The sequence below is a fragment of the Olea europaea genome, unplaced genomic scaffold (genome assembly GCF_002742605.1).
Source record: "Olea europaea var. sylvestris unplaced genomic scaffold, O_europaea_v1 scaffold793, whole genome shotgun sequence".
In the NCBI taxonomy this organism is placed as follows: domain Eukaryota; kingdom Viridiplantae; phylum Streptophyta; class Magnoliopsida; order Lamiales; family Oleaceae; genus Olea; species Olea europaea.
This window is the reverse complement of record NW_019266359.1, coordinates 1-11,702: the sequence shown is the minus strand read 5'-3', so window position 1 is coordinate 11,702 and position 11,702 is coordinate 1. Positions and strand designations below refer to the sequence as shown.

Genomic DNA, 11,702 nt, shown 5'->3' with positions numbered 1-11,702 from the left:
GCAACCAAAAATACCCCTCAGTGTGGTACTGATGTGCGAGAAATGCAAGGATATAACGGCAAAATGGAAAGATTTAATCAAACTCGTATGTGCTTTTTAAAGTTCAAGGATGCGTTTGCGAAGAAAATAAGAACAGGAACCTAAACGTTATATTATGCCAAGTTTGGACCCTTCAAATGTAAATTCACAGCTCATTTTAAGCTTAGCCAAACGCGCAAGACCACGCAATTGAGGAGAGAGAGATGTCCGTCCTCACATCATCTCCTTCTCCGCCACTACAAGCTTGCCTTAAAATCTTCGAACACCACCATCCCGCCGCCGCGAACTTCCCTATCTCTATCGCCCGCCATCCTCCTCTTCGTTCACTGTCTCGTTGTTCGCAACTCTCCAACCACCAAATCGAAGCAATACCCATAACAAGAGTTGATAAGTCGTCTTTGAGTGTAGCGGAAGGTAGATACGAGGCTGAGCTATGGGCCGCAGCTTGCCTCCGCGTTCGCACTTTCTACGATTTCAATCAACAGACTTTTGGCATCGAAGTGAGTTTTCTCCACAATTCTCTTCTCGTTCATGCTTCTTCTAGTAAGTCAACAGGGACAATTTTAATGAATTACTGCTCTTTTGTTACAATAAATATAAGATTCGTCCAATTATGCTAGTTAAGCTGTTGGAGAAGTTGGGTTTTGATTAGATTCCCTTCTTAGCTCGAAGTTTGAGAATTATTCTTGTCAAGATATTTGGGAAGTGGGATTTATTTGAAATTTCTATACTTTACTGAATATCTTGTCCTTAAATTTCTCATAAAGCGAATTCAGTTCATTTATTTGGTAATAAGTGATATATGATTTTGGTGAAGTTGATACAGAATTGATTTAGTTAGATAAAATTAATAGGTGTTTCTCGTGTATTAGTAGTTATTTTGATTTATGGTAGTTCAGTAATGGTTGAATATTTTCCTATCGCAAATGTGATATATGGATTAATACACAGAGTGTTAGATTGAGTTTTTGTGAATCTGCTTTTATGAGATGCATTGTCAATTTTGAAAATTCTGAATTAGATTTTCTTGATCATACGATTAAATCAGGTCAGTGAAACTGTAATATAATGCTGATATTATTATTTACTTGTCAAGTTCTATTAGGATCATAAAAGGTACTTGACTGAGCATGAGTTTGAAGCACTCAAAGAACGTGTTGCCGGACTAAGGAAGGGCTTTAGAAGAGTTTCCTGCATCAATGCTACACTACCATTGTCAACAGTATCAAGCGTCTCACATGACCTGTGCACTTCTTGTAAAGTGAGCATCTTTGATTTGTTCGATTGTAACCTCAGAACCGTTAATCTGTAAATGGACTTTGTGTGTTCTTTATTTAGCTGTCAAATAGATGGTATTTGGTGTTACTGAGACTGATTTAGCTTTCAGTTCTGCTGAACCAAATTGTTACCAGATTAAAATAAATTATGGTGATTTCAGCCGGGAGAATGTGTTTGTCAACTGTAACACGTGAGCTAAACTTATATGAGTGAATTTCTTTGTTACTTCTCAGACTTTTAGCTTAAGCTTTGTTCTCGTAGATTCATCTATACTTTGATAATGCACAGCTGTTCATGACAGAACAATGAACTGGAATTGGATGTAAATGTCAGTGGGCAAAAAAGTCATGAATGCGCTCTCATGTTAGCTTTGAAAATCTTTCTTTGCTTCTACGTTGTAATTTCAGATTTATCTTTCTTCCCCCCTCATTTGGAATATGTAGACTGCAAGCAGAGAAGTAGTTTCTAAGTAATAGGAAATTTCACCACATAAACATGTGTAATTTTGATCCATACAATTAGCAAAACAACTACCAAATGTTTGAAATTTTGTGAATTGTATATGAATGGAAGCATATCTGATATAGATTTGTGCATCACTAGGTCCAGCAAGATGTACTTTCTGTTTTACATACATTCATAAAAAATTAGTATCAGCATGCCGCAATATTTTGTCAAACTTCCATTTCTTTATATATTTTGCATAAAAATAAAGAAAATATTGATAGTGCTTTCTTGTGGTCTTTGTTTGAAGATTATAAGAATCCATGTCTGTATATAAGAGCATGTTTGGGAAGTGTTATAAACAGTTTAAATTACAAACAGCTAGAAATGAATGGTACATAAGTGTGTATTACTTGCGTGTCCCTTGAAATGTGTGGATAAAAAGTGGCATAAGTATTATGAACAGTTTAAAAACATGAGCGAATAGGCTTTTCTTGATTCTCCTAAAGGATAATCTAATACGTGTTTTTATGTATTTTGTTTTTCGACATGAATTTTGGTTGATATTACCTTGTACTTACTGTGGTCTACTTCTGTCAGTTTATCGTCATTGATGTGAACCTGTAGGAAATAGCATTTATAATGGTAACATATTGTATGTGGTTTAATCCTGATCTGGATAGGAACATCTCATGTCTTTCATAGAATGTAGCATATCATAATTACGACGAGAAAACTGAAGTTAGCAAGTATAATTTATAGATTCTAATTTTCTGCCGTAATGGTCACCTTTTTGCAGGTCCAGTTGCCCCATTCCATTGAAAATAAAATTACTTAACACAATGTTTAAATATATATAGACTGTTGTGTAGACCACTGCCTTTTTGTCCAATCTAATATCTCTTTGTTTTAATGGTCGATAAGACTATAAGGTTGAACGTTAGAATGTGGGGTGAGTGCATAGGCACAAACGTCATTAACTATACGTCTTTCTAACACGGGAATACACACAAACAAAATTACACCTATATGACTAGGTATGGTTAATTTATTAAATGGTGACCAAATTAACTTACTTTACTTTTTCCTTTGCAGTTTTCACATAAAGGAGAAGATCGAGTTGTTGTAGGGACATTAGATCTGAATCAATGCATCAGCCTTCCAGATGAAATAGCAGGAATGAAACCAAAGGTATTTATTAGTGCCCATACATTAAAAAAAAAAAAAAAATAGACAAAGCCTTTTTCCTCGTACAGTGGTTCACCAAATGCAGGATAGTGATCTCAGAATATCGTGGTACCATTGAGGAACAAGGACTTACTGCAGGAACTTATTTATGTCTCAGACTATTATTTTGTTTGACTATTTATGAATTTTTCTGGTTCCTGGTTAATTGTTGTTCAGAGGTAACGGAAGGACTAGTTTGTTTTCAAGAACCAAGATTAAAAGATGGGAAGTCAATTTTCAAAAACATTATATTGCAATTTCTTTTTCTCTACCTTCAAATCATCCACTCTCTCCAAGTGCTACATCGAAGTTCTTGCTTATGCTGACAAGTCATGTTTTAAAACTTCATGTCTTCTACGCAGTACTGGCAGGACTAGACAATATGTGTACAAGATTTTAACTTTATTGGTTTCTTTAAGATTATCGAGTAATATCCTGCTCCATATGGTCCTAAAGTTTCATGTGATACATAAAAATCCTCAACATGCTCCTAACGACTTCTATAATTCCACTTTGACAGGGAATTGGGGCTGATTTTGCACGGGCATACATTAGCAATGTATGTGTGGCCAAGGAATTGCAGAGAAATGGTTTAGGCTATGAGCTCATTGCAAAGTCAAAAATGGTGGCTGAAGATTGGGGTAAAAATCACAGTTGCTTGAGATACACTGAAATTTTGATTGCTAGGGATTAATGCTTAACATTTATACAATTTTCTTCTTCTCTTTGATTATTTTCTCACGTTTCCTTTTGAGCAACTCCCATGACTGAATTTCCATAATTCATCAGGAATTAGTGATTTATATGTTCATGTGGCTGTGGATAATGAGCCAGCGAAGAATTTGTACATGAAAAGTGGTTTCACTTTCGAGAGTGATGAACCTGCGTGGCAAGCCCGGTTCTTGGACCGCCCACGAAGGCTTCTTTTATGGACAGGTCTTCCTATTACCTATGAACTGTAATGCTACAACCCTCGGAAACAAAGCTTAATTTCTTGTTTTTTTTTCTTCTACCGTACGTTTGCATTAAATTCGTGTACTTAACTGTAATGATTAACCAGTAAATCCTCACAGTCGTGTTTAACATCTTCATTGAAAATTGAGCAATGAGAGATCAGATGTTCAACGATAAGCTCCAAGGAATGAATGGCCACTCTCTTTTGCCATAAGAAAAAATTGAGCATTGCCCTTTTATTTTGGTTTCCCGAAATTATTTCCGATAAATCCCCGGTGAAATTACTGGTGGATAGAAAATTTTTGGTGCACAGAACTGAATACTATTTAACAATATCAAGGACAAAATTTTAGTTTTTTCGTTTTCTTTTTTAAGATCGTCCTGTAACCGGCCAATCCAATTCACTCTATCAAGCAAACAAACTATTAAGACATCTATCAGCACTATGAAAATGCATATGCATTAAAACAAGAGTGTAAAGATGCCCGAACAAGAAGACAGATAAATTGAAATGAACAATGAGCCAATTTATAACAACAGATCCCAAATATATAAATATGAACCTGTTTGTGCAAAGCAAAAGCAATAAACCGTGCACCAAAAACAATAGTAACTGGCAACGTAACATCCAGAATGCAATAAAAACAGTAGAAGGCAGGCTATACTGACGTGTATCTACTAAAAATTAGAGTCGATAGACATTAAGGGAACCGTTTCCACGAGTTATCTTCCCGGTTGTTTCTGAATGCACAGCATCCAACAGAGTAAACGATAATGAGGAAGACGAGGAAAATGATGTTGATAACAGCCACCCTCTTCCAGTCCCTCTTAATGTTGTCCAGCAGCCCAGCCTTGCACGACTGGCAGTGATAGCACAAGATGTTCGGATCATTGCTCCAGGCAGTGCAGTCGGGATTAGTCAAGGATGAGGTTGGTGTCCGAGTCCAGTTGGTTGGGCTAATGTACTGGAAATTGCAGTCATTCGATGGCTTACAGCAACCAGACTGAAAAAACAGTACACGAATTAAGTCCATATCACGTCCGCCTTAGAATAAGAGAAGAATCTATACTAAGAAGATGAATGATGTAGCAAAGCTCCAATTGTTCCAAGAACAAATTTCTAGCAAGATCAAAGACTTCATGACGATAACATTAGAAATGCATTCCCGACAATTCCATTTTGCCTTTGAAGGCCACCGTGAAATATGCCCTTTCTTCAGAGTATTTGGTAATAGGCTAACATATTCAAGAATGAGATACGAAACTATAGGTAAATTTAGATCAAAATGATATGAAAATTGGTCTATAATTTGAAATTTGGAGTCAACTAGTCGACAGCATGCCAATCAAGAAAATGCTTATAGTACGCGAAGCAAATAAATATTTTTTCAGCGCTTGTAACATAAAATCTCTGCTGTGAAAAATGGTTTCGAGCTTCTAAAGAGTTCATTTCACACAGCCCTAAACGCTCAACACTACAACAGATGAAGAAAAGCATGTATATAGACTCTATACCTTGGAAATCGACAAAGATTGTAAGTGTTCTCAAAATACTATACGAAAAAGCGCATTTGTGGGTTCAATGCGAAAATTGTTATGGATTAAATTAGAACAAAGACGCGCCGCCACGCGGGCGGGCAGAGTATCCTAGGTCGGAACAATTTGATAGGATCCCCCTTTTTGCGTCCCCATGTCAAGAAATACATATATTTGTCCAAAAACTCAAAACCTTCTAGTTCAAGTGAATATAAGAGAGACAATATACTGCACTTTTATAAAAAAAGCACCTTTTTCCAGACAAAATCAATAGTTAAACTAGGTCAAAGTCCCTCAACTTTGTAAGAGTAAGAGCACTGGGAAGTGGGAACAAACTATGCCATTTGGCCCCTTTGCAAATTTTAATGGTTGGAATATTGCTTTTTTAAAAAATGCGTTGTTGAAAAAAAATGAATAATTTTTATTTGCATATAATATTATTTTATACAAAATTGTATGGTAAAAAACAAGAATGAGAAAAAGGATGAGAAAGAGAATAGGGCCAAACGGGCGAAAGAAAATTTTCCATTACAAAAAGTTAACTTTTGCACTTTTCTAAATTTCATGGACCCAACTAACAATTTTCCAGTTGTTTTTCGAAACAACTAAAAATCAGATCATAGCCACCATTATATCACATTAAGTCAAGAGAGAACAAATTCAAGAAATTTCAGACATGAAAATGTAAACATGGACAAATCTGACCCATCCAGATCTAAAGCAGTTCTGTTCCATCATTCAACGAAAATATACCTGAAGGGAAGAGAGGTGTTGTTTGTAAAAATCTTCAACTCTGGTGGATGAACCATCATCAAGAAGCCTCTGGCAAATCTTACTATCCTGCAAACAACTCCTAATCTTATTCCAATTCTTGTCATTATTAACCCTTTTCTGCAGCCAATCTGAATAATCCCCCAATCTGTACTCTTTATACCCTCTACCAGAAAGGGCCTCACCAGCCCCCTTATTTGTCACCACAAATGCGAAGATTGTGAAGCAAAACAATAGAAGAATCAGCAAGAACATTACCACTAAATATACCCATAATAGGCATGAAACCCTACAGAAAGAGCCCACTGAACCAGCAATTGAAACGAGCAGAATAAAGACTCCTAAGGCTATTACTGGCTTGTCTAAGAATCTCTCGCACTCTGTGTTGGCATGTTTTGAGAGCCATATGCCCCCTCCTATGATAGGAATTGACAGCAAAAGTGTGACTAGATTGAGAATGCCAACCAAATTGTTACTCACTCGGACCATTATTAGTGGATTCTTGATTCAAGAATGAAAAATTTTCCTAATAGCAAAGCTAAAATATCAAGAATTTATGGAAGAAATTCAAGAAAGTAGACGTCGATTTCGATGTTAGGATGAGAGTGGGTTTTGGATGTTTATACTTTATACACGTTGGGAGCAGTGTGATTCGATATCTTGGAACGCGTAAGCAAATGCAACGGTGTAAAAAAAACCTAAAGAGAAAATGAACATGAATTTACGTAACAGACATGAATTTATTATTTTTCTCTATTATAAAAAATTATTTCTACTCTCAATGCCCCCAACATGCGTGTGTGAAAATGGAATCTATCCCTCGCAGGCCCAGCTCCCACGGCGGTGTCAGCTGCTTATTTTCTTTCTTTTTCTCTTACTTATACATACTTATTATAATTTGCTTGTTCTTAACTAATTAAAAGGTGGTAAGCTTTTGTTTGACAAATGAATATATTGTAAAAGTATCGTTTACTGATTTTTCTACCAGTTTTGATCGGTTTGTGCGGTAATAATTATGAGAATTGATTTTTAGATCGTTAGAGAGAAAAATAGGTCCTACCTGTGAGTGGAAAAATAAAAAAATAATTATTGGATTAATGAAATAACAATCAAAAAATTAATTTTTGCAGGTGAAAACTTGCTATCAAACGGGGGCCTGATTATCTTTAATCAGTTTTGCTACACTTACATCATGATTGATAATTTTGTTTACATTACATAATGTGACACAAAATTGTGTCATTAATTTTAACAACACTTAAAATAATCAATGATCTCAATTTTTACACTTCTTGATGCATGATGTCATTCATGATGTACGACGACTTTAATAATAATGTACGAATATGTAGATTACATTTTTTATTAACTCTTTTTCTTATTTTATTTTTTTATGATTGCATTGCGCTTGTTGTTGCTTGTAAGATTATTCGGTAATATATTTAACACATTCAATTTGATCGTAATTTAATTTAATGGCTGCTCTTCTTTAATACTATTAGGTATCACATTTTGTTAATAATGATTAGGGGTGGGCGCGGGACGATCTTTTGTAGCCTTAAATAAATAAAATAAATGCATATTTTAGATCGACCTATAAATTTGTTGCATGTGACATTTTTTTGGTCCTAGGACTGGTACTGGGACATCCTGGTCATTTGGGGGGAACATATGTTCTGTTTCGCACATGGGATTACTTGTCTGAAATTTATTACGAGAATGAAACTTCCTAGATTTAAATAACGATTCTCACTTGTGTTTTCTTTTCTTATCATTGATTAAATTGCACATGTTTTTAGGGGTAAAAATATTAGTAATTTAGGGGGTGTTCTCTTTGTGTTTCAGTTTTGTGTTTTGAGTTTTGAATTCATTTTGAGTTTTGTGTTTTGAGTGTTTGTTTTGAAATTATTGAAAATGCGTTCTTTTTTTTAGTTTCTCAAAACAAAAAAAATGATTTTTTTTTTTAATTTTGGTTCTTATTCGGTTCTTGGTCTAGAACCGAGAACCGAACCGTACCCGTCGGTTCTCAATTCAGATACCCGTTCGGGTATTTAATTTGACAAGAACCGTCGGGTTCGGATCGGTTCGGTTCGGTTCGGTCGGTTCGGTTCGGTTCGGTTCGGGAGATTTGCCCAGCCCTAATAAAGATATGGAATTCAAAAATAATGATCTTTTGTAGCCCTAAATAAATGAAATAAATGCATATTTTAGATCGACCTATAAATTTGTAGCATGTGACAATTTTTTTGGTCCTAGGACTGGTACTGGGACATCCTGGTCATTTGGGGAGAACATATGTTCTGTTTCGCACATGGGATTACTTGTCTGAAATTTATTACGAGAATGAAACTTCCTAGATTTAAATAACGATTCTCACTTGTGTTTTCTTTTCTTATCATTGATTAAATTGCACGTGTTTTTAGGGGAAAAAATATTATTAATTTAATAATTAAAGTACCTAAGTTTGCGAGCGAGGAGGAGCTTACGTATGAAGTATGAACGTTTTCTTAATTTTAATAATAATTATGTAAGTGATTTTGTTTTATTTGCTGCTCATACAATTTTGTTCAATATAATTTGCCAAACATGACTTACCCGTCAACTAAATGAAAGTCAACATGCCATTTTCTCCATTAAATTCTTCTCTTCCCCCCCCCCCCCCCGGGCGCCCCCCCCCCCCCACAATTTATTACTCTGTTCTCGACATCAATGGAGAAAGGGACATTTTTGTATAATTTTAGTTTAAATTTCTTGGCAAATCATAAAGGATCTTAACATATCTTCATTAAAAAGGACTACTCGATCTAAGTTTGTAACGAACAATGAGAGTATGCATCATATTCTTCCTATACGTCTTCGTTTATACACAAACTCGAGAATTTTCAGCTTTTAAGCCAAAAGAGACAGTTCTAAGTTGAGAAATGTAGATTAATGGGGAAAAAAAGAAGAGAGAACTGAAAAGACATTTCAAAAACGACAGACTCCTTCAAAGCTTTTCTTTTGCACCTTATTTACATGCAATGATGAAACATTAGAATTAACAATAAGATATTTGCTAAAAAGCCTTATTAATCTTCAAAGGAAAAACCAGATGACTAGCATCATAACAAAGGTAACTGCAAACCCAGGAACCCGAGGCCTTAATTCCTAACACCGTGTTAGATTAGAGAGGCCCGGGGAATGTTCCACTTTCCCTCTGCTCATTCCATTTCTCAACCTGCAAAACCAGCGAGGTTCAAGAAAAAGAAACTGTCAAGACGTAGAGAAACTACACATAAAACGTTTAGAAGATTACGACACATAACTGCAAAACAGTAAGAAATTTTGGCAACAAAAGATCAGAAGATCGTGAGGAAAACAATAGGGGAAGTCATTACTGCTGGTGTAAAGGTCGAGGTCCACCTATCAACCATTTGGACACCGGTTAGAATCATTTTTATGGTTTTGACAGCATATTTATTCCACTTTAAGGTGACATAGTCAACAAGTCAACAGAACTCTTGCAGGCTTGGAGCTTCTAAATTTAGGAAAATGGCATACCACAAAGGCATTTAGCCTCGAGACTACTATCTATATCTATATCTATATATACACACACACACACACACACATAAGAAGTTAAAAAATCACCACCAATTCAGAACTGGGCCGAGGATAACAGGTAAAAAGCAATAACATAACGTAGCCCTTGCTACTAACATAATCCTGATACATATGTTATTTGAAACATCTTTCTTCTATTTCAAATTGACTATATTCCTGTATAATTAGAGTTGTTTGAATCCACTTTCCCAAATTAAACATTTCTATAATTTTGATTGCTGTAAATAAATGTTACATCTCATTAGTAGTTTCTCATTTCACCACCAAACAATAGGTGTTGGAGAGCATAGACATCCACCCCCATCTTCCACTTTTTATTCATATTTACTCATTCAAATTTTGGATCAGTCAATATAATCACAAGCACAGTTTTGACAATCCATATACATCTTCTCTTGGACAATAATTTTATTAAACTACAGACATACCTAATGCCATCAAATATATTAACCCTCAAGAACTGATATCAGACCACTTTATGCAGAAATCTCACATGAAAACAAAAGCACACAGTCTCATTCCAGGACAATTCTTCCCCACCACCCACATCCAAAAAAACAGAAACCACTAAGAACGGTGACAAGAACCTTTACATGAGAAACAACCATGAAGTCAATGTTTGAAGTGGACCTATGAGAATATCAACTTACCCATTCACCTGGGCAAAGGGAACGATAGTACTTGGCAAATTTTCCACAATCGCCAGATTCTTCACCCTTAGCAGCTACGCATCTGACAATAAATTAAACTAGTTAATGTGTTCAAGGTATAATTCTTTAAGAATCACAATTGCCTAGTGCAACAGAGATACACACACACACCAAGTTATAAAATAGTTCAGAGTCAGAATCCTGTAACTATTAGCAAGTCCATTCCTTCATTAAAACTATGCCAAAAGTCAAGTTATAGCCTATAGGATTTCCAATCAAGTCCTGAGAACCAATGTAAAGAGGAGCCACCATATAGCTCCAAACTCACATAAGCAGGGGTCAAATAACACAATGATCGGATTCCACTCTACCAACCGCCTTCTTTGTCCTCTCTTGACCTAACAAAGTGATCTATGTAGTCCCTCATGAGATGGCCGAGTTGGTAGAGTAACTGAACCCGAAAGCCTTTAGTCACGAGTTCGATTCCCCCTACCAAACACTTTCTCGATCGATCTTGTCGCACAGGGCTTGCCTAGTGTGATTTACCTGGTTGGCATAGTTTATAAGCTATTGCGTCAGTTCGAGGGTTTACCCATTACGCACTCGAAGGGTAATGGCTGCAGGTTCCTCCGTCATAAAAATAAAAAGTGATCTATGTAGCTAGAGGTCCTAATGATATAAGATAATCTCTTTTATAAACGTGGTAGATGGCTCTAAAAGACTCTCAGGAAACAATACAAGATACTTTCATATCTTTATATCTCTAATTCATGAGCAGGCAAAACTTGGGCAAATATATATATATATAGCATTTCACCACTCCAACGGAAATTCTCTCTGCCCCTACTGTACTCCAGCTTGGTATTTTGTTAAACGATGTTGCCAAAGTAGATCATGATCCAACTAAACCAATCTAGGTAAAACGCCATGTCACACTCTATCAAACGCAGATATGCAATCTCAACTCCGGTAAGCCAAGAAATACAAACAATGATGAACAAATATATTGTGCTCCAGTAGTATTTCAACAAATGTTAGCTTTTGCCCATTCTGCATCATGTTATATTGCATAAGAAATTAACAAATTAATCACTTATGTCAGATTTTAAAATGATCAACCCAACCAGAAATGAATATCAAACTGCAATAAAAAGTACTACATGTTACCTGTGAAACTCAATGTATCGGGTGAAACAGTGT

General features: G+C 35.7%; 3 protein-coding genes across 3 annotated transcripts; 1 reads left to right on the top strand and 2 right to left on the bottom strand.

Annotated features, from left to right (window-relative positions):
* Nucleotides 1–219: 219 nt before the first annotated feature.
* On the top strand, nucleotides 220–4,119 carry LOC111391443. Its single transcript, XM_023016669.1, has 5 exons — nucleotides 220–539; nucleotides 1,145–1,300; nucleotides 2,857–2,952; nucleotides 3,509–3,629; nucleotides 3,778–4,119. The coding sequence occupies exons 1-5, from the start codon at nucleotides 243–245 to the stop codon at nucleotides 3,948–3,950; spliced, it is 843 nt and encodes a 280-aa protein (XP_022872437.1). The 5' UTR covers nucleotides 220–242; the 3' UTR covers nucleotides 3,951–4,119.
* A 325-nt stretch (nucleotides 4,120–4,444) lies between these two features.
* On the bottom strand, nucleotides 4,445–6,940 carry LOC111391454 (tetraspanin-8-like). Its single transcript, XM_023016679.1, has 2 exons — nucleotides 6,232–6,940; nucleotides 4,445–4,946 (listed from the first exon to the last, which is right to left on the bottom strand). Exons 1-2 carry the CDS (start codon nucleotides 6,736–6,738, stop codon nucleotides 4,644–4,646), a joined length of 810 nt encoding a protein of 269 aa, XP_022872447.1. The 5' UTR covers nucleotides 6,739–6,940; the 3' UTR covers nucleotides 4,445–4,643.
* Nucleotides 6,941–9,156: 2,216 nt separating this feature from the next.
* Nucleotides 9,157–11,698, bottom strand: LOC111391455 (cytochrome c oxidase subunit 6b-2; the record flags this gene model as incomplete). Its single annotated transcript, XM_023016680.1, has 3 exons — nucleotides 9,157–9,466; nucleotides 10,503–10,584; nucleotides 11,670–11,698. Coding segments are annotated over 3 exons (165 nt in total), but the record flags the coding sequence as incomplete, so codon positions are not given.
* Nucleotides 11,699–11,702: the final 4 nt, after the last annotated feature.